The following is a 22739-nucleotide window of genomic DNA, read 5'->3' as shown; positions in this document are numbered from 1 at the left end:
AAGGTTTTTTCCCCCAACAAAAACACCAGAAATCATGGAAGGCGTGAAAGGTTGAACAGCAGATGAAGTGAGCGTTCTTCACTGCGATGGGAGACCCTGCCGGTGAAGGCCACTAGTGAATACTTCCTCGTCTGAGAACGCAGGGGAGGGAGGCAGCAAAGAGACACAGAGAACACCTCTTTAAAATTGTGTTCCAACTGCCACCACAAGTTCACGTGGAGAGATCCCAGTGAGGCTTGCAGAATGTGCCACCTGAAAGACCACAGCACAGAAGACTGGGAGGCTTGCACAGAATTTAACCTGAAGATGCTGAAAGCAAGACTCGGATAGCACATGGAACTTCACACCATGGCCACACACCGAACACAGGAGTCCCTGAAGGACTTGGACCACTCCAGCAAGGATGATGCAGAGAACATCGAGGACTCTGAGCTGGCAGAAGAAGGAGAGTCGGACACAGAGGAAAGTGTCATTGTCGAAAATCGGGAGGCTGTGAGGAGGGCGATAAGAGACTCAAAAATAAAAAAATGTAGCAGCAAACGGTAACAAGGACGCCTAAAGGCCTGGACTCTCAAGTCCTCAAAGACTGCCTCAGCATCAAAATACTCAACAGCTAGAGGTAGGCATAAAAAGAGCCGTTCGAGTCCCAACCAAAGGACAGCAATGGGAGCAAGCAGCCTAACCAACCCTCATCATCAGCAGGCATACGAGAAGGGCCAAAGGACAAGTATCCAAAGACCTGCTGATCTGTTAGTGTTGATAGTCAAAGCCGGGCAACAGCCACTCAAGGTTGAGCAAAAAAAATTCCTGCTCGAAGCCAAAAACAACTCCTACAAAGAAAGTAGTAGTTAAACAACTCCTTAAAGGGGTTTCGCAACCCTCAGAGAAGAGAGAAATGGAGGCCAATCACCGGATAGAGAAGGAGAGCAGGAGGATGGACCTGGTGGGCAGGATGATGAAAAGAGAAGCAGCTACACAATGCAGAACTGTCAACTCCAGTGCCCTTCTCAACCGCTACGGCCACCAGCAGTGGGATGAAGTGGAACACCTCATCCAACACCTCCCAGAGGAATTTAAGAAGAGCGGCAAAGCAGTCATCCAAGATGGAAGGAACATTGCAGATTCCTGCTTCAGGTCAGCACTGGATGCGGCCAATAGGTAAATGTGCACTGGCACACCAAGCTAGGGGTCTTCGGGTTCAAGATGGAGGTGCAGGCATCAGTAATCAACATGCCCTTCACAGGAGAAGCACTCTTCTAACTAGATGTGGACAAGGCACTACAACAAATTAAGGACAATAAAACCTCAAAGGCAATGGGTGCTTTGCAGTTCAGGGCATCCTTCAAGAAAGAAGGCATGACCACAAGGGGACAGCAGGCAGGGACTATACACCAGTCTACCAACAGCAAGGTTTTAGCCAGGATGCTGTGCACTAGACCTGCCTGCAGCAGTGGCAGCACTGGGCAAGACAGCCCTTTTGTGGAAAAGCCGAGGGAGAGGCCAACCCATGAGGGGGTGTGGTGGGAGCAGGCAAAGAATCCCACCACAAAACATCAATGGGAGGGGAGAATAGAGTTTCCTCCAGGAGTGGAGATCAATCACCTCAGACAATTGGATACTAAACATAATAAAACACAGCCACTGCATTGAACTCGTCAAGAAACAGCCTCTTCTGGCCTCTAGCCCTTCCCAAAGAGAGAACCATTATGGGATCAATAACTCATACAAATGTGACAGGAAGTCAAAGAACTTATCAAAAACAAGCTACAAAAATATTCCCATACCGGGAGGACTACTCGCGTACTTTCTAGCCCCAAGGCAGGACATCACACTGAGACCAATACTAGATCTCAGACATTTAAACAATTTTATATGAACACAACACTTTACGTTGACAATACTGCAAGAAGTAATCCCACTCATAAGGAAAGGAGACTACATGGCCACCATGGACCTAAAGGATGCCTTCCTACATATACTAATGAAGCAAGGGCACAGTAAGTACCTCAGATTCATTTTAGAGAAGGTACACTGCCAGTTAAGAGTGCTACTTTTTGGCATAAAATCGACACCAAGGGTGTTCACAAAATGCCTGGTGGCAGTAGCCGCTCACAGGAGGAGACAATATAGACACATCTACCCTTAACTGGATGACTTGCTAGTAAAGGCAAGTTCAGAACAGAAGTGCCAACAAGACATACAAATGGCCATTGGCACATTACAACTGGTAGGATTCACCATAACTCATGAGAAATTATCTCCACACCCAGAGCAGTAGAAGATATTCTGGGAGCGACACTGACTTCAGACAGCACATACCTACCCAGTGCCCAAAAGGATGAAAGGAATAACTGAGCAAGCTTGCCTGTACCTGAAGGGTCAATCTGTGACAGTGAGGACAGTTCTGACACTAATGGGCAATGATATCTTCCTGTATCTCGCTCATTCTGCAAATAAGACTACACTTAAGGACCATAAAGTATGAGCAGCCTCCGACTGACCCAGATCATCCATGCCCCTACACACACTGCAGGACACACGTTGGACTCCATTTTCACCTCCAGCAACCTCATGAAATACAGCCATGTCACAGAACTCGCATGGACCGATCACTTCATCATCCACTTCAGCATCTCCAGCCCGCGCACCTCCACCCCCAAGATGACCAGTACTCCACACCGGAGGTGGAACAAAATCTGAGACCAGCTGGGCAGATACCCTCAAGCCCTCCAACCCTGCTACCTAGAACTCAGAACAGTGAAATGAAACAGCAAACAGCTGAAGAGAAGATGCGCACCAGCAAGGACACCTCCAATAAAGCAGCTTCTGTCGTCGGCCATATGGTGGTTTGTCTCTCCTCTATGAAGTCAGACATACACCCTGGAAGCTCCATGGCATGGTCACCATGTTCAGATTCTTTATTCCAGTGCAGAGTCTAGATCCAGTAGAGGGAGATCACCGGTCCCGGACCTCAGTATAGTACTCACTCAACTCATGGGCCCTCTTTTTTGTAACCCCTCCACTCGTGCCTTCTCCAGTATCTATCTTGGATAGTTGCCTTCCTTGAGGCCATCAAGTCTTTACAGCGTGTGATCGAGCCCCAAGCTCTTACCCTGGAGGAGCTCTACTTTCAAGTTCATAACAGTAGAGTTGTCCTTATTACCACCCTGTCCAAAAGAGGGCATGGCCAGATGGCTTGTCAAGTGTATTCAAACTTGCTATGCTAAAGCCAAAGGCAACTGCTGGCCCCGCATTCCACTCACAAAAAAGGGGCCTCTATGGCTTTTCTCAGCAACATTCCCATACTTGACATATCTAAGGCAGCTACTTAGTCCACTCCACACATGCTCACCAGGCAGTACTGTGTGGACGTCTTAGCATGGTAACAAGCTAAGGTTGACCAAGCTGTGCTACAAAGTCTTTTTCAGTCCTCTTCAACATCCTCCGGATTGCCATTGCTTAGGGGAGTACTGCTTTACAGTCTATGGAGAGCATGCATATCTACAGCCACACATACCACGATCTGGATCGGTTATTTACCCTGTAAGCATTTGTTTGTGGCATGTAGTCATTGCACATGTTCTTTTCTCTTTCTTCTTTTGCATGGTCATCTATTTTTTCCTTTCAGTGCTCCACCCTTATCCTCCCAGTGGGGCCAGTGTCCTTGCGCATTACCAGTTGTAGGAGGAGTCATTATACCTCGTAACTTATAAAAACAAATTGCACATGTCCAAGCCCAACACTAGATGACAGGAGTATGAAAAACATGAGAATCTACAGCACTACAAGCCACAAACAAATGCTTACATGGGGAAAGCTACAACTATCTTTTACCTCAACAAACAGGGGTGGGAGGGCACAGAATCAAGTAACCTAGCCATTCTAGCACAGGAGATATAGACATGGGCTTTGCAGAGGAACACAGTTCTAGTGGGAATCCACATGCTGGCAGTGGAAAACACGGAAGCAGACAGACAAAGGGGAGTGAAAAACAAAGAAGCAGACTAAAAAGAACAAACCAGTCCAGTGAATGGAATAGAAACAGCAAGGGCCACAGGATCTTTAGCAGGTGGGATGCCCAACAGGTGTACTTGTTCACAACACAAGAGAATGCGAAATGCCGAGACTTTGCATCCAGATACTAAAGCCGGCAAGCAGTGAGGAATGCCCTAGCGGTTCAATGATCAGGGAAATCTGCACACACTTTTCCAATTCCCCACATTGCCCTTGTAATAAGAGGCTCAAACAGATGAGTATGGCCCTCCTAATCATATTGGGCCTGACAAGCATGCTTCGCCGACCTTGGCGGTCGTGATGCCACTACCAATATGGCAGGGTATTCTACCAAGCAGTAGAGGAAAGTCTTTCAACAGAAAGCAAAATCACTACGCGTGTGAGAATTTGGATATCTCCAGCTTCCAAAAAAACCTTAGAGGTACTAAGAGAAGCAAGAAGATTGACACCTCAGAAGTGTTATTCTTAATAATAGAAAAGGTTTTGAAAATGGTGCACCAAAGACCATGGCCCACAGCCCACACCAGAGGATGCCACAGTCTTAAAATATCTCACACTCCTGTAGAATGTAGGACTGTCTTACCCAACACTAAAGATACACCTGGCAACAATTCTGGCTCACACAAGGGTCTGTGATAGGAAAAAGATTTTTTTCACACAGCAGTGATCAGGAGGGTTCTGGAGAGAGTAAAAAAGAATAGTGCCGTCCAGAGCAGAGGCAACCCTCATATGTAACCTAATTCTGGTGCTTATGCAACTGATGAAACTACCTTTTGAACCCAGTACACAGGTCTACAATTCTTTACTTCAAAGACTGCCTTCCTGATGGTGATAACATCCCTCCACAGAGTGGGTGAACTGCAAAAATTAACAGTGCAGGAACCATACATTCAAATTCACAGGGTCAGGGTAGTCATGAGCACTAACCATAAATTCCTGTCAAAAGTTGTTTCACACTTCCATGTCAACCAAACCGTTCAACTTCCCAAGTTCTTCCAGGACCCAATGTCAGAAGCAGAACACACCCTACACATGCTTGACGTCAGGAGGGGGTGATGTGCTACACACAGGAAACAAAAATGTTTGGGTTTTTTTTTTTGGTCTTTCTCATCAGCAACAAAAGGGTTACCAGTGACAAATGAAACTATTGCAAGAACCAAGGGTCTCCAATCTTTTCTGTAGTAAATGCTACTTATGTTGCTGAAAATCATCCAGAGCTACAAATATTAGACTTTTAATACTGACCACATCAGACAAGTTTACATGTTTGTTTTAAATATAAACTTTTCTGTTTTTGTGTGCTGTGCTACATACAGGAGAGCTACTTATGGGTAGCTTGAGATCTACTAGTAGGTCAAAAGCTACTCGTTGGAGACCGCTGGTTCTAGACAATACTGAGGTGTTGCACAGCAGTAATGGTGATTGATGAAAACCCAGGGGCTTCCTCCACGGAAAAAAGGGGCAATGCTGGCCTTTTTTAGTGAATGTCTCAATCAAAGACATCTGCATGGAGGCCACATGGGCCTTCATGCATACCTTTCCAAAATACTACTGTATCTACTTCCAAGCAAGCAAAGAAGCACAGGAGGAACAGAAAGTACTTAAACATCTGTTAGCAAACTCACACTCATTCTCCACCCAACCTCCTACATGATAGGAAAACACCAGTACATAATCTACGCACACCATGAGAATCCAGAAAGATTACAATGTAAAACTAAATAGTTACTTACCTGTAGGTGTAGTTTTTCAGCTTGAATACTTTGTGGATTCACATGTGACCCAATTACACCCACCCCGTGCCAGCAAACGAGTGCGAACATTGGAGCAGGGGAGATTGGGACAGTTTATACAATCCAAGGGAAAAAACACACAAGGACGCTGGGTAAAATTAATCTAAAAGTGTCTACCACGAAGTGGAGCTTCCTGGACAAGGGGCATACCACCAAAATGTCAACCCCAAAGGGTTGACAACTATGTCCACTTAAAAAAAATTAAAACGTGGGAAAAGAAAATCTAGGGAATTCCGGACCCGGCCACTAAGTGTCGTAATAATGGACGGCATATGACTTCAGAAAGTCTTCAAGATGCAAAACTAATCCTTTGGGTAAGTAATCATTTTATTCTTCTTGTTTCCCAGAAACAAGTTCCTGCTTGTGATATCTGTGGGGCAGCACTTGGTAGCCACTACAAGTGTTCTGTATACGCTACCTTTATTTTGGTTTGAGAAGCTGATGTTCAGTTCTGTCTTGCGAATCCTTCATGATCTGTTCTTCTGCTGCTTGGCCTGGCCTACGCTCCCATCATTCTCCCAACATATTTTGGCAGTTGATCGGAGCATCTGAAACAATGTCAAACATAAAAGTAGGGAAAAATTATTCCCTGTACTAATTCGATGCTGTCCCTTTAAAGCCTTCTCTGAGGCCAGCGCCCACCTGCATTCTCCAGTTCTTCTTAAGCCAACTTGTGCCTGCCTTTTCCTTTATTTTAACACAAGAGGCTAGGAGCCCTGATGAGATTTGACCAACCACGCAGTGGATGAATGCTCTGTGCATTCCCGCCTGTCCAGAGTTTTGACCTGATGTTCATGATACAGTTCTCCTTTTGTGTTCTCTTGGTTGTGGTTTACTTTTACTTTAGCTCCATGCTTCCGGAGTCTACCTCTTCCTTATACACATCTTACGATCTTATTAATTCAGTAGCCCCTCTATAACACTCAATATTTGCCAGACTGCAACTGACCCATTCCTCGGATAGCTAACACCTTTAATATGTTATCCCAGCTGTGCCTTATTATTGATTAATGCCTTATTTTCTAGGCACCTCCTTCCCACATATTTGCTACTATGGTTGCTCAACTGTTAATCTCCGAATTTCTTATTCCTTCCCTCCGCCTCCACCATTTCTTGCTGTCGCAGCGATGCCTTCACCTTGTTCCTCTCTGGTGCTCTCATCTTGCCGGGCTCCCCCCCCACCACATGTCTCCTAAGTGACCTCAGCATTAATTCTATCTCATGCCATCTCTGCCTTCTCAGCCCTCAATATCCCATTCTACAGCCAACTTTTCTTGCCATCTTAGCAACGCTTGGTCCTCTCCTATTCCAGCTAGAGCTCTCGTCCATTCCCCCCCCCCACCATCCCCCCCCCCCCCCCACCACTTCTTACATCTTCATCTTTCTATTTTATGGCATCCTGTTTATCACTCAGAAAACCCTTCAGTGTCCCCATGGTCCTCGTGCCCGGTCTCTGTCCATTGCCACTCAGTGACGTGTACTGATATCTTAACCCCTGCAGGGCAATGAAGAAACCTCGTTGTGGTGTCCCCGATAAGTTTGGTTCAGAGATCAAAGCCAATGTCCGGAGGAAACGTTATGCCATTCAGGGGCTTAAGTGGACGCAGACGGATCTCACATTCTGGTGAGTGGCACCATTGGTTGGTACTGTACTGTGTGTAAGTGGGTGCATCGTCATCTGGCGGAAGCTTGCATTTCTTCTACAGCGGTTTTACTTGTGTATGAGACCAGATTGAACTGCCGCTGCCCGCGCCTGCACTTCAGTGCGTGTGAAGGGCGCTTGCACTGCTGCTGCTGCCGCCGCCATTTTGTGATTGCAAGAGAGACTTCTACTCCTGATGTTGGTGCTATAGCTATAGCCTGTGTATGTGTCTTGCACTGCTGTTGCATGTGCAGCACCTGCTGTGTTTGTGTGGTTTTTTTTGGTTGCTTTTTTTAAGGGAACTTCAAACTGCAGCTGGTATGTGAGGAAATCTTGTACTGATGCTGTTCAAGTTCCTTCTGTGACCCTTTGTTTCCCCGTCTTGGCAGCATCCAGAACTACAGTCCTAAGATTGGAGAGTATGAGACCAACGAGGCAATCCGTCGAGCTTTTCGTGTGTGGCAAGAGGTCACACCGCTTCGATTCCGGGAAATCGATTACCACCTCATCCGAGACGGACATGAGAAACATGCCGACATCATGCTCTTCTTCGCTGAAGGGTTCCATGGCGACAGCACCCCCTTTGATGGCGAGGGTGGCTTTCTGGCCCATGCCTACTTCCCCGGTCCTGCCATAGGCGGGGACACACATTTTGATGCTGCTGAACCTTGGACAGCAAGGAACGATGACCTCGCTGGTAAGTTGAGTGGCAGCAGACCAGCAATCTACTTCTATCTCCTGGTGTGAAACACTTCAGCACCTTTCAGTTCCTGGCATTCTGGCTACTGGCAGTCCTGTGTAGAAATCCTGTCGATGCCACTTTGAATCTGTTCACTGGTTGTCACTGCCACACCCATGTCTGCTGTATTTCTGTAGGATGTCGTTCTCTGACTCTCCCTGGGGGGAGCAACCAGGGGAGTTAGGCCAGTGGGAAAATATCGATTTTAAGTAGTAAAGTGAGACCACAGAAAAGTCAGGGCAAATTTAAGGAGCTTTCCCTTTCTCTTTGATCTCTGCTCCTGAGAAAAGGTCAGAAAAAAGAATACACCCACCCACTCAAAAATATTTTCATAGTTGGAAAAAAAAACATCTCTTTAGTACATCAAGCATGTGTTCAATGTGTCCCTCCCCCACTGCTATTTGTGACTCACCTCTTTGTTCTGAAGTTCTTTGTGCATGTAACGTCTACCAGGTGCCCTGATGTGTGGCAGTTCCATAGCCATTTCTGGCTGAAGAGACTTCCTTTTGAATGGGCTACTGGTCTTAATTGGAGCTCTTACTATTCGTTGTACTGTAATGTAAGTGAAGTCTCTTGTTTCTCCTGATTTCCCCTAGGTAATGACATATTTTTGGTGGCTGTGCACGAGCTAGGCCATGCCCTGGGTCTAGAACACTCCAATGATCCATCTGCCATCATGGCACCCTTCTACCAGTGGATGGACACCCAGAACTTTGAGCTGCCAGATGATGACCGTCGTGGCATACAGGAGTTGTACGGAAGCAGTGAGTATTTTAAGTAGGGCAGTGGAAGAGGGTGGAGCTAAGCTTAGAGAGAAACTGGAAATGTTAATAGACTTGCTTGAAACCTTAAACCTCCTGCTTGTTATGGTCATTGAAAGATGGGTTACTACCTTTATTAAGCTGCGTGTGAACTGATGATTGGATTACTTTGTGAACGGACTGGTGAGGTTCTAATGTTGATAGCGGAACGGGATAGCACTTATGAGAGAATGGTTGTCGGTGAGAGACCTATAGTTAGATGGGAGGTTTTGAGTGTTTAAATAGATTGCTGGCTGGGTCAATGTGTGGCTTTGATCGATGGAAGTTAGACTGGGTGCGTGGCTGTCTTTTTTTTGATTGATGGCTGAGCAGATTGCTGGATTTTGGGGTTTGTGAATGGGAGGGTAATTTGATATCTGCTTTATAAATCTGGTTCTGTATCTTTTCATACCTTGATAGATTAATTCTGTGGTAGATAATGTGCAGCTGAGTGGTTTCATGTTGGGATTGCTCAGTGGGTGACTATGCTGGATTTTCGGCGGATTGTGTAGAAGATGTAGAATAGTTCTAACTGAGAAAATAAGCCTGGACAGAACTCTGATTAAGACAAATCGCAGAAAACACAGACTTTGTAGTGTGATATTCCAAATCTCAAAAGGAATGAGCTGTACAAGCCTATGTCTCTAGGTGCTATATTTCTAACCATTGTCTCACGCTTGGTCCTAGTATTCGAATCCTATAATGTAGTTTCCCATTTTCATCAACGCATTTGTTCTATTAGAATAATTGAATTTGCTATCTATTTTGAACACCAGAAGTTACGCAGCAAAAAGGAACTTCTGCAGTTCCACAAAATTATCTGCCAAAGGCTTTTTGGAAAATGTATTTGTAACAAAGGAATTTTTGGGAAGCGCAATAGCAAACTGCACATTTTTCAGGTAAATTGGAGTATTTATATTTGCAAGTCAAAAATGGCGGTCTAGTTACACACTCTGGTGGTAGTTCTGTTCTTTACCGATTGCCACAGGGATCAACAAGCGTTCATTCAACAAGAAAGGGAGAGAGGCAGGTGGGTGGCAATTTGATGTTCTTAATGGGGATATTAATTTTGGCACATCTTGAATTTGTTGTTAACATGATTTTCTTGTTGGGACTGACACCACATTTATGGACAGAGCTTGTCTAATATCGATCATTACATGTTGTTTTCCTATAGTGTCACCTGCAACACTTGGCAACAAAGATTTCTTTGTGTTTTTCATGGTATGCCGTTATATGCATGGGGAGTCCTTCAAATCCATGGTATTTGGTTTATGGGTACATTGTCCCGTATGTGTTCCCATTTTGTGAGACTTCAGGTGTTACTTAATCTGTGCATAGCTCGTAACTACACATGACTGTGTCCTTTGATGTATTTACTTTCCAGGCTCGAGATTGAGTGCTGATTTATGGCTTCTTTGCTTAGAAAGTGTTTTTCAGTTTGAGTGACTTAGTCTGCTATGCAGACAGTTATTCATTAATTGCCCTTGCACGTTTATTTGTTTTACTTTACGGTCTATGATTACTTGGCAATTTTTTGCTGTGTATGGCTTTTAAGCTCACTACTCAAAACACAAGCATCTGAAGCCTTTTAATAACACGCTTCTTTGAGCATATATCGTAATTTTGCTAATGCTTGTTTTTGGGCTAAAGGGCCCTGTTTACATATTATTTTGTAGTCCAAAACTTTGCTTCATTTTGGAATCTTGTGCCTCGTGTTCAAAGCCCTTTGTGATCATCCAGGGCTGCGACTACCTAGGGGCTTTTCTTTATGTACAAACACCCTGCTACGAGTTAGAAAAGGGCTTTTGTGATCTTTCTGAATTTCAAATGGGGGGGTCGTGAAAGGGACTCCCTCATTTCTGGTTTATGAAGGAATGTTTCGATGGATTAGAACTGCAGTTGCAAACCACAGATGAGTTATAGACCCCGAGTTGGGACTGGTAATTGATTTGCAAAAGGGGAAGGTGTTGCTGCTCTTCTCGACATATTGTAATCTATTCTGTGGGCTTTAACCACACCAATCTCATGCCCATCACTTTCCTTTGTTCCTGGGCCTGCCTTTCAAAAACTTCTTGATGTCTCTGGTAAATGCTTCTGTTTTGTCCCACCTTGAGGCTGTTTTGTTACCACCTTGGCGACTGACTACGTTACATGGATTATTGCACAATCAGCCATGTACCTTAGTGTGACACGCTATTTTTTCTTTTGCCTCACCGCTTTGCTCGTGGCGGGTTGTTGTTTGTCTTCCTTGGTTATGGGCATCTTGCTGTTTCTTTGCGATGTCTGTGGGGTCTTTTTATTTATTTTTCTTGCAGTTTTATGTAGCGCAAACTCAGCACGAAGTTATTGGAGTGCTTATATATTTTATTTTTTTTGCACATTAAAATATCGCAAACTCAATACAAATGTCTTGCAGCACTTTACATGAGCACTAGTTGCATTACACAAGAACACATTCATTTTTGGTAGCAAGGAGAGATTAAGTGATTTGCCCAGAATCATAGGATGTTGAGCCAGCGCCGAGAGTCAAAGCGTGTTTCCCAGCTCCAAAGTCAGTAGCCCTGGCCCTAATGCCACTCCCTCTCTCCTGGGGTTCTTTGTCCGGTGCGTATTGGGGCAGTCTGGGAATAACTTGTTTTTTATTAAATAGCAGTTGGTAATACAGGTTCTGCCATTTCATAGTGCTGCAAAGCAGGTGTTAGAAATGGGGCTTCTGGTTGGCTAGGGTATGCGCCTTAGCCAGGCAGAACCCACCACTCTAGTCGGGGCAAGAGAGTGACACACCCAAGATTACCTCTGCTCACCCCCTTGGTAGCTTGGCAGGAGCAGTCAGGCTTATCCCAGGACAATGTGTAAAGTGTTTGTACAACACACGTGATACAATAAATACACTACAAAGGAAAAGCTATAGCAAGTTATATAAAAATAAACTGTATTGCATAGAACACCATTAGACCAAACACGATTTATCAGTAATTCCCTGCTACACGAGCAGTTGTGAAAACATTGCACATGTTACTAGTACTCTGCGAAAGCAAGCAGTAGTCGGTAAATATATAGATTACTGGGTATTTGCAACACAAGCAGTAGTCAGGTTGTCATTATCACCAAAAAAAGGCAATGTCAGGATAAACATATCAGGAATGCCAAGACCTCATCATGAATGTACATACAATAAAACATTCCCACGTGGCAAATGTCAGGCAACAAAACAATATATATAATCATCAGCAGGGCATGCTATACAAGCGTTCCTAAACAAGGCACATCACATAAATAATTCAGTGAAATCACATTCCACGTCTAATAATGCATAATATGGTAATCCAACTGAAACTGGGCCTACTACGCGTCTTACGGTAATTTCCTGCAGCACCTTGCTGAGGGGCTTGCAAAGTGATCGGGACCTGTTTCCTCCCCCTTCTCTCAAGTAAGGCAAACATCACCTTTCTCTCCCCCCTGACCCACATCCGCCCCCCCCCCCCCCACTTCCTTCGTTAGGATTTCACCAGTGGGGGAAGGCTTGTGCAGGGGGCAGTAGCAGTGTAGTCCTTCTCGGCCCCTGCCCCTGTGTGCAAAGAATATTGAGGAGAACCGATTGGGAACCAATAGCTCCCCTCCCAAGAGTGGTGTGCTTGGCCATGCCCACAGGGGTTGCTGCTTTCTGGAGGCGGCACCCTAGGTGATCCCAGTCAGTGTCTTGGCAGGTTCACCTCCTCTCTGTGCATCTTTTGAACTAGTGGGGGGGGAGGGAGTCCCTCTAGGAGTATCCCTAGAGAGAAATGGGCACAAGAAGCCCAGAGTACTGCACCAAACACTGGGAAAATCCCACTGGCACTCTGGAGAGAACCTGCTTTGCAAGCCCCAGGGCCAAAAAGAAAGAGAAGGTGCTCTTCATGTGCTAGGGACAACAACAAGAGAGCGAGACCGGAAGAATGAGGCACTCTCCTGTGCTAGTTTTGGAAAAGGGCCAAGGAGCAGTACGCAGTGCTTCCCACGTGCTGGGCTCCTCGAGAGGCACCGGAGGGGGGACACGGGCAAACAGGCCAGCACACACAACAAGGAGTTCAAGTGGCAGTTCCCTCTAGCAGCTCCACAGAACCTTGGCAGTCCAGAGTCGGGGGAAAGGCTGGCTGCAGGCCAACATACAAAAAAAGTAATCCAGAAGAGTCTTTCATGCCACCCAGCAAACACCAGGCAGCAGGGCATCAAAAGAGCAGTCCAGATGAGTCCTTTGTGCAGTCAGGCAGTCCTCCTGGCAGAGGTTCGGTCCCAAGTACAAAAAGACACAAAGAGACACAGGGGTCCAACCAGCACTTACCGGTTCCATGAATCCCCCCTTTCTCCTCCAGCACTGGCTCCAGATATCAGTAGGGGGTAAATGAGCCATTTGTGTGAGGCCAGGGCCCAGCCTTTACAGATGCAGGTGTGCTCCGCCTCCACCGCTCCCAGCCTAGGAAAACCATTCAGTTTGCAGATGCACTCTTGTGACACCTCCACCCTCCCTGTGTGCAGGCTGTCTGAGAAGTATGCACAAAGCCCAGCTGTCACTCTGCCCCAGTAGTGGATTGGAGTCAAGCTGCAAAACACCAGAGTAATAAGTACAGAGAAATGCCCACTTTCTAAAAGTGGTATTCCTATGATGGTAAAAAATTCCACCCACACCAGTAAGCAGCATTTCTTATCACCATTCCAACCATACCAAACATGCCTATGCCACCCCTCATAGATCAGACAATACCACGTAGACATATGTTAAGGCATTTCCAATGCAATCCTATGAGAGGAGCAGCGCTCACATTAGTGAGAAAATTAATAGGCTGTTTGTTACTACTAGGACATGTAGTACATAAAGGCATATGTCCTACCTTTTACTTACACAGCACCCTGCCCATAGGGCTAGTTCGGCCTATCTTAGGGGTGCCTTATGTGTAGTAAAAAGGAAGTTTGGGCCATGGCACGTACTTTGACTTGCCAAGTCAATATGGCAGTAAACTACGCATGCAGGCGCTGCCGTGGCAGGCCTGAGACAGGTTTGAAAGGCTACTTCTGTGGGTGGCGCAAGCTGTGCTGGAGGCCCACTAGTAGCATTTAAATTACAGTCCCTGGTTATAGGGGATACAAGGGACTTAGTTACATTAAATGTGCCTATCATACCAAGTTTAGAAGGGAAAGCACATGCACTTCAGCACTGATCAGGAGTGATAAAGTGCTCAGTCTTGAAGCCAACAAAAAGAGGTCAGAAAAATAGGAGAAGGAAGGCAAAAAGTTTGGGGATGACCCTGCAAAAAGGGCCAGTTCCAACAAGGTCCCATTCTTAACAAGCTGCCTCTTCTGTTATTTTCTTTGTATACAGTGTTGTTATGTCAATGTTTTAAAAAGTTAAGCTGGTATTGTCAATGTAGAGGAAAAAGTCCTTTAAAAGTTACACAGACATATATGGCTGCCCCTTTTACTTTGCTCCTACCTCTTTTGACCCCCTTCATTCTCCGGGTTAAATGCCACAAAGGTTTGGTGCTATAAAGGTTTAGGTAAACACACTAGGAATGGTTGCATCTCTATGGTACCAGAGCCAGTCTGTAGGAATGAGGCAAAAACACTCCCAAGATGGTGGCATTGTTGTGTCCTCTCTCCTGCAGCGACAGGCCTTGGAGGGTCGCTGTGGCACCTGGCATACATCCACTACACTCCAAACCAAAACACATAGGTAAAATTCATTGTCATTTACAATGCCAATGCCAATACCACTAACTCTCACAAATGTGAGACCTATTGCATTGCAAAAGATTGTTGCAGTTATGTTACCAGCCTCAAAGGGAGGTGGCAGTGGTCCAGAGACCACTGCCTTTTCCCCCTGAAGTTTTCCAAAATAGAATACTTTCTTTTTTTGAGTGGCACTGGTTCCTTTAAGAAACACACACTACTTTCAAGGGAAAAAAAGATTTAGGGCTTGATTTAGAACTTGCGAGACTGGTTACTCCATCACAACGGTGACTGATAGCCCGTCCACAGAAATCGAAATCCCATACTATCATATGGGATTTAGATTTTGGTGGATGGGATGTATGTCACCGTTGTGACAGAGTAACCCATCCGACGAGTTCTAAATCAGGCCCTTCATTTTGAAATGAAATCACTGGGTTGGTAGCCTGTTGTCTCTTGCACGCCACTATGCATGTGATTGCTGCCAATCACATGGGGTTGCAAATTGCAATCTGCTTAATGAATGTTAATTAGCCAGGTTGTTTTGGAACTCCCGTGTGAAGCGACCTATACTACATAGGTTGGTTTGCAAAATACTATTCAGTTTGCCAAAAGTTGGTGCGCAATTTGCAGCCACTTTTTACGAGTGGCGTAGTCATAAGTCAGGCTCCTTATTTCTATGGCAGTCAGGTCACCCAGCTATTACTATAACGAAAAAAGTAGATCTATTGGCTTTGCAAATGCTTATTTTTAACTACATAACTTCAATGAAAGCAAATATTTGTACCTCAGGGAGGTCTATAGTTTCGAAAAGAAGCAGGTCAACTGGCAATTTGCTTGCCGCTAATGCAGTGCGAGTCACACACTTGTTTATTTTCATGGATCTCGAAATGTTCCAATTAGTTTTTTTTTTTGTTTTTTTTTTTTCCTATCATAATTTCTGATAAGTATTAGGACTTTATGATCTACTCTTCTCTGCCAAAGGCATCGTCGAGCTCTGCACTTTTCTGAAACAGGAGTGGGGAAGTGGTGTTCCCAACTCATGTTCTTAAGGAGTTCAAGCTTGTAATTTACCACTCCACAGCACCGATTAATTTCACCTTAAAAACAAAGTGTTGTGCAATTTCTGAGAAGAGAATAGTAACACCCTTGTGTTCATGCGGTAGGTAAATGATAGTAGTTTAATATGGCTATATCCTACTGCTGTTAAAATACTGTAGCAGGCCCTGTTGGAGGTAGAAATAAGGTATGTCCTAAAGTTTTGTCGAAAGAATGGCATTATGGTGTTTAGTTAGCACAATGTAAGGTACCTCCTGATGGTTTTTGGATGAAATGTGTGTGCACACAAGCTCTCTGTGAGCCAACATTTAGGATATTCACTAGTGCATTAAACCTCCTTTTTAATATTTTTTTTCCATAGGTCATGGAGGGAACGTCCCAACCAGATCCACCAAGACAACAACCACCACGAAGCCAAGAACACGCAATCCACATATTCCCACATTCGGGCCCAACATATGCGAAGGAAACTTTGACACAATTGCCGTGCTGAGGGGAGAGATGTTTGTGTTCAAGGTGAGGGCAAAGTAAAAAATGATTACCCAAATCGAATAGAGCATGCGTGGACAGTGTATGAGGCACAGTAGTCCATTTTAGGATCTTTGTACTACCAAGGGGTTGCTTCCAGACTCCAGAAGTTGCAGTATAATACAGCAGGAGACCAAGAATCCCACCCCAATTTCTTCGGATTTTGGAGGCTACCTCAGTGTTCGCAGTAGGGATCACAGAATCCAGTGTAGGTTTTGTTCACACTTTTTTTTTAAAATGGAAGACTGTGTATCCCTCTCGCACTGTCTAAAGTTCTGGCTCAGGTTCTTCTCCCGCAGGAACTGAACCTAGAGCTAATGCCACAGGATGCAGTAACCTGTAATGAATGTTCAGCACCCCGTGTGACTGTTTTTGATGAGGTTGCTATGAAGCTGTGGAAATGCTTGGCCAATTAACAGACTTCTACATGTTGTGCTCATTTCTTCCCTTAAGGAACGCTGGTTTTGGCGGGTACGTGAAAACCGAGTTTTGGATGGATACCCTCTCCCCATTGGGCAGTTCTGGCAAGGGCTTCCCAGTACCATCAACGCGGCCTACGAACGGAAGGATGGCAAATTTGTCTTCCTCAAAGGTAACCACTGTTCTGCGTACTTGATCAACTATTCCTTTCTGTCACAGCTCCCTTCTCTCTCCTCCAAGACACCTTAGGTGTTGGCCCTGTGTTCTCCACAATTTTCAAGGTGGAAGCGAAGCGGCTTTGAAGTAGAATGCAAATTATTGGCATTACTGAATGTCTATGTGCTACCTATAGCAACAGGGTCTTGGAGTTGTCTTCTATGTAATACGAAACAGAATCAATCTGATGAAGACGTAAGTTTATTAACATAGACTACATACACCTAGGTAAAAGCATTAATGATCACACAATTATATCACAATGTCTACCTCGTCCAGAAAAGGGGCCAGAAGAAGAATGACATCTTATTCTTATTGAAGGGTGCACCATGCGACTTGTGCTGGTTTCATTATAAGAGAGACACAATAGTTTTGCTTTTTGCAAAGCACTGCAACAAGCAGAGGGAGTAACGTGTAGTAGGTCTGTGGATTGGCAGATAGCCCCCTTTTCATACTGGCTTTCTTTGATTTCCCGAGCCTGGCCATACAATGAACAATTTCCAGACAGAGGAGGAAGGCTGCATCCTAGCCAACCAAGCCATTTGGTGATTTACATTGCCTTAAATGGCCCGCCTGTTGATGTCACACAAGTAGCATCCCCTCAGTTTCCATTTTCCACACCTGAGGTTGTTGCTCCTTGAATTGTGACAGCCCTCAGTCACTCAAAACGAAGGGGTTGGGATACATCACGTGGAGCCTACCAGGGCTCAGGGTGAAATGTAGTGTTTGACACTTAAACAAAAGATGGTATGATGCACCCTTATTTCACTTCCTCCATGTACACCCTGGTCTTTTTAAAAGCTGCCACTCAGATGTTCTAGATGCTGTTTAATGGAAGAGAAACCAGCAGTGTGTTTGCTAATACCAGGCTTAGCCATGATTTGCTCTCTTAAACTTGTGTCCTGCATCTGCAATGAGGAACCCGACATGCAGACCGCTTACCAGAAGGGGAGGAACATAGACTCAAAAGAATTGTCACTTCTTGCTGGTGTTAACATACCCCAGTAGATGTACCCATATGATAGAACTAAGCACTCCTACTGAGAGTCTGAATCAGGTACTGCCTTTCAGGAGGATTAAGCACACTTAGATAATCCTGAATGGCTGGACCAATTAAATAAATACGTAAGCCTGGGATGCTGAGTATAGCTGTCCTAGAAGCCTACACCATTTTCACCATTTTCAAAATCACCCATGTACTGTTACAAGAAGGCTCCAAGCTCTCACTCTTATCCACCTGGCCAGTCACACACTCCTATTATGCATACTTACCAGCAGGGCCTACACTGAGAGCCTATCAGGCCATCCTGCAGTTGCGTCTGATTCCAACACTTCCATCTGATGGGGCCAGCAGCATTATGTATATTATATTATAATTGAATTTATATAGAGCTTAATAACTCTGGAGAGGCTTTTAAGCACATTATGGTGAGTATCACACTATTCTGAAACTCACGGTTAGTGGTGAATTTAGTTGCTTTTTGTTAGTGAGTTTAGTCTTGTGTTTTAAAAGAAAATCTGACATGCATTCCCTTACTTTTTTGTTGATGGGATAAGAGGAAATTAGATGTCATCCCTATCAGGAGAGTGAGTATATTAGTTTGTGAGAATGACTGGTGAGGTGAATAAATAGGGCAGAGGAAATGTTAAACATGGACAGATGGTAGGTAGATAAGTGAGTACCAGTTTGTGAGAATGAGAGTTATGGACAATGGGGCGAGGCTTGGGCAGTTCACCGTAAGTACAACTGATAATTGTAAGGAAATGCCTCTTTTGTATGGTCACCCCTAAGTTTTCCATCTGATGCCTCTCTTTCAAACAAGACCTCCGTACTAGTTTTGTGATCTTAAAGTATTTGTCAAATTTGCCCTACCCAATTGGAGATGGCTAACTTACATGGACGTTCCTAGTATATGGTACCCTGGTACCCAGAGCATGTAAGTTACAGGGGTACCCCATTGCTTGCAGCATTGGTTGTGCCATCCTAGAGTTTCCCAGCCTCTCTTTGCAGACTGTTAGAGCAGTCACGCACTAGTAGCCCGACTTTACCATTGAAATCAATGGCAAAACCACTACTTCCCTGTACATCTACTAAGTCACCCCACTGGTAAGTCTACAGAGTTCTACGGAAGGATGCAACACATGATACCAGCAGGGAATGACTTGGTTGACCAATTGGCGAGTACAAGATTACACTCTAATCCGCAGCTGTGCTCAGTCCTTAATGGCGCAACCAAAGCGGGCACTTTGAGTTATTAAGCAATTTTTTACATTAAACCCGACTTGTATCTCATGTCGAAGATAATGTGACGTGTTGCAGTAAGCAGCTTTTACAAAACTGCCACTTTGTTTCCTTTAAAAGTTCTGTGCCTTCCAGAGCACACATGGAGCTTATTCCACGAGAAGGCTTTCTGTCCTCCTGGAGATATGCGGCAACAACTCTCAGGAACTGGAACAATGAGGGATTGGAGGTAAAGGAGGTGTTATCACCCTCATGCTGGAAGCCACTTGAGTGTTAGCCACAAAAGGCAGGCCTCAAAGGAGAAGCCGCCTTTGGAAAGCAGATGTGTTAACACTAGAGAGGAGGGTTGCCTCATTGTTTAGGCAGACAAGCTGGCACAAGGAGCAAATAGGGGAAACCAGTTACAAAACTGGTTTCCCCAGGGGTGTGTAGTCCTGATGTAGCCATATCCCAGGGTTGGGCTAGTGAGATCTGAACAACTAGAGAGGGGTCTTGGGAGTGGGCAGAATGGTGCATCCTGGGATAGCCAGAAGCCACACTTCACAGGAAGTGATCACCAGGTGGGAGGTTACCTGGTAGCCCACTGGCTAATAACCACATCCTGCCCCGGGACGTTTTCCAAGCATAAAGTGGGCACCTCTGGCTCCCAGTCCTCAGATCTCAACTGACCTGGACTAAGGGAGCGACAAAGAAAGGCTGCACTGTTGAACTGCACTGCTGTATCTGGTGGTTAGCAAAAAGAGGGCCTGTGTCTGCTGTGCCCAGCTCAGGAAGAAATAGTCTTCAGAGCCCAGTGAAGCCTAGAGACTTCAAGGGCCAGCCGACTGGTCTCCTGCTCGCAGCACTGGGACACAATAACTGCTGGGCAGGTTCGTAGCCCAAAGTCTTCAAGTTGCTGTCACTGCTGTCGTGCAGCACCTGTGCCCTAGCCCCAACACACAAAGCTGAACCAGAGTTTATGAGCCCAGGGGTGCTGCCAGAGAGCTACTGGGACCCCCAGGGGGTGGGTTATCAACCCAGCAGGGCTTGGCCTGGGACTGCAACACCAGACGGCTGGTAGTCCAGTGGCGACTAGGTTTCAACCAGATGGGAGAGGATCCCGTGGGACTTTGACAGTGTTGCATCCACAGCAACCTTGGAGCATCTTCAGCATTCTTCATCTCTTGCTTCAGGACTACTCTATTGGAATACATTGCAGCATGGATAAAGTGCTGGAACTTCTTAAAGACTGCTTCTTTTGTGGAGGCAACTGTTTCTGAGAACCTTGCTGGTCCCCCTGACTATAGCTCCCTGCCAGAGGTGGTTGCCCGAAGTAACTAACTGACAGAATTGATACTTGCCCACGTTTGCCTTTTAAAAAGTCTCAAAGTATCAAATTTGTTACATTTGCCAGTGTTTGTTCACGGTTCAGTGAAATGCTCTGATTCATTATTTGTCCAAATCTCTGGGACCCTTGGGGATCTTTTGTTGTGGTGTCTGAATTCTTATAAAAAAAAATATTAACTATTTTTGTAAATTGGTGTCTGATTTCTTGAGTGTCGTGTCAATGTCTTTAATTGTTTTGATTCTGTTTAAATGTTTTACACCTACTCCTTTGTGTAAGCCTTGCTGCTCAGAGCCACAGCTACACAGTGCTGAGCTGAAGGTTTTACAAACGAAACCAAAGGGTCCTAAAGGGGTTGGCAAGTGTAGTACATGTGAGATTGCACAACCACTCCATATAATACACCCCATTTCATCACAGAAATGCAAGCCACAGTGCATGCAGTTTTGGATAGGAGCTCAATAAGGACACACAGTCTGGAGCAAGAGTGGAGTAATAAAAGCATGGCATGCAGAGGATGATGATACATATTTGATGATCATTCATTAAAGCATTTTCTTTTTGTGCAAGGACTATACCATATACTGGTGGAAACTTGCTTCTTGGGTATCATGCAATCTTGAGCAGGTGAGAGGAAAAACGCTATAGCATTTAGGTGTTTGATATTACTTTTAGTTCACATTTAATAGTAGAATTATACAGGAACTGGGTGAGAGGAAGATCGGTTTGCAGGTAAGATTGATAGAGTTCTTGCATAGGATCTTAAGAAGTTGGATAGAACTTCTGCAGAGCAATCTTTGTTCTTGTGTGTCATTTTTAGGGTTGAGTCTGCGGGTGTATGCACTAGCGCATGTGTCTCGCTTGTGAGACACTGTTGTGTTGAGTAAAGGGCTTGTAGCCCACTTGTCACTCACCATTTGTTGGTTTCCGTGGCACTCCGCTTTACAGCTTTGTAATTCGTCAAGGCACGTCTGGCATAATTTCCGTTCCTCTGTGTGGAGCAGAGATCACTCACTAATTGATTCTACTTAATTAGTGCCCGCCCGCTGCTCCCGACGTGATCAAGATACTATTTTGTTCATTTTAAATTCTAGTGCCCTGTAAACAGAAGGCTTGTGAATGGCAAAAACATGCCTAGCAGGACAAACAAAATTGCAAAGTTTTATTTTTCAAACGTAGCCTTCTTTTATTTTGCCAAGTCGTCTAGTCTCACTTTCCACTTATGTTTTCTTTTGTTTTTGCTGTTGGGCGCTGTTCTCAAAAGATGACAATTAACTTCTTGGAAACTTTACAAAGCGACAGTGTTTCTTCATAATGTGTAATCTCTAAAATTATGCTGTAACACACAATCATCCAGTACACCTCAAACCACCCTACTACTATCCACCTCAATACGACCCACTTTACCAAACCACATCACCTGAATCCAGTCCACTCCAATACACCCCACTTCAATCCTCCCTACCCAATGCACCCCAATCCTATTCGCCCCTCTTATCAACAATTTCCACCACTCCAAAGCAGTCTGCCCCACGCCAGTGAAAACAATCTGCCTCAATCAACAACAATCTGCCCCAATGCAATCTGTTGCTCTCCAATCTAAAACAATCTGCCCCACTCCAATGTTCCACACTAGTCTGCCCCAAACCAATCAAAAACAGCCCACCCAATCTGCCCCACTCCAGTCCAAAACAATATGCCCCTCTCCAATCCAAACCACCCAATTCATCCCAATTCACCCCACTCACATCCAATCATTCTCACACCAACCCAATCCACCCATATACAATCTGCCCTCTCCAATCAAAAACAATCTGCCCCACTCAATCCAAAACAATCTGACTTACTTAAGACCCAAACAACCTGCCCCACTTCAATTAATTCAAACCTGCCCCTCTCCAATCTGTCCCACTTTAATCCAAAACTACCTGCCCCACTAGAATGCCAAACAACCCACTCCAAAATAATCTGCCCCACTCAATCCAATACATCTCACCCCAATCCAACCTTCCCAATTAACACCACTCCTGTCCAGCATACACCAATCCAGCGCGTCCAATCTACCCTGCTCCAATCCAATACATCTCACTCCGATCCACACACTCCAGTCCACCCCACCCCAATCTGATCCACCCTTGCCCTCTCCAATCCAACCCACCCACTCCAATCTCATCCCAGTCCAGTCCAACCCACCACACTCCTGTCCAATCCACCGACTCAATTAAATTCACCACTATCCAATTCACCCCACTCCAA

General features: G+C 45.1%; 1 protein-coding gene across 1 annotated transcript in view; it reads left to right on the top strand.

Annotated features, from left to right (window-relative positions):
* The window catches only part of MMP14 (matrix metallopeptidase 14), an 81685-nt gene that overhangs the window by 47874 nt on the left and 11072 nt on the right, over positions 1-22739 (top strand). The window contains exons 3-7 of the mRNA XM_069238243.1: positions 7309-7431; positions 7839-8146; positions 8785-8952; positions 16115-16269; positions 16735-16873. Coding sequence (XP_069094344.1) covers positions 7309-7431; positions 7839-8146; positions 8785-8952; positions 16115-16269; positions 16735-16873 — 893 coding nt within the window. The remainder of the gene's footprint in view (positions 1-7308; positions 7432-7838; positions 8147-8784; positions 8953-16114; positions 16270-16734; positions 16874-22739) is intronic.

This window comes from Pleurodeles waltl, chromosome 6, assembly GCF_031143425.1.
Source record: "Pleurodeles waltl isolate 20211129_DDA chromosome 6, aPleWal1.hap1.20221129, whole genome shotgun sequence".
In the NCBI taxonomy this organism is placed as follows: Eukaryota; Metazoa; Chordata; class Amphibia; order Caudata; family Salamandridae; genus Pleurodeles; species Pleurodeles waltl.
The sequence above is the reverse complement of the archived record's forward strand: the minus strand, read 5'-3'. Positions and strand labels throughout refer to the sequence as shown.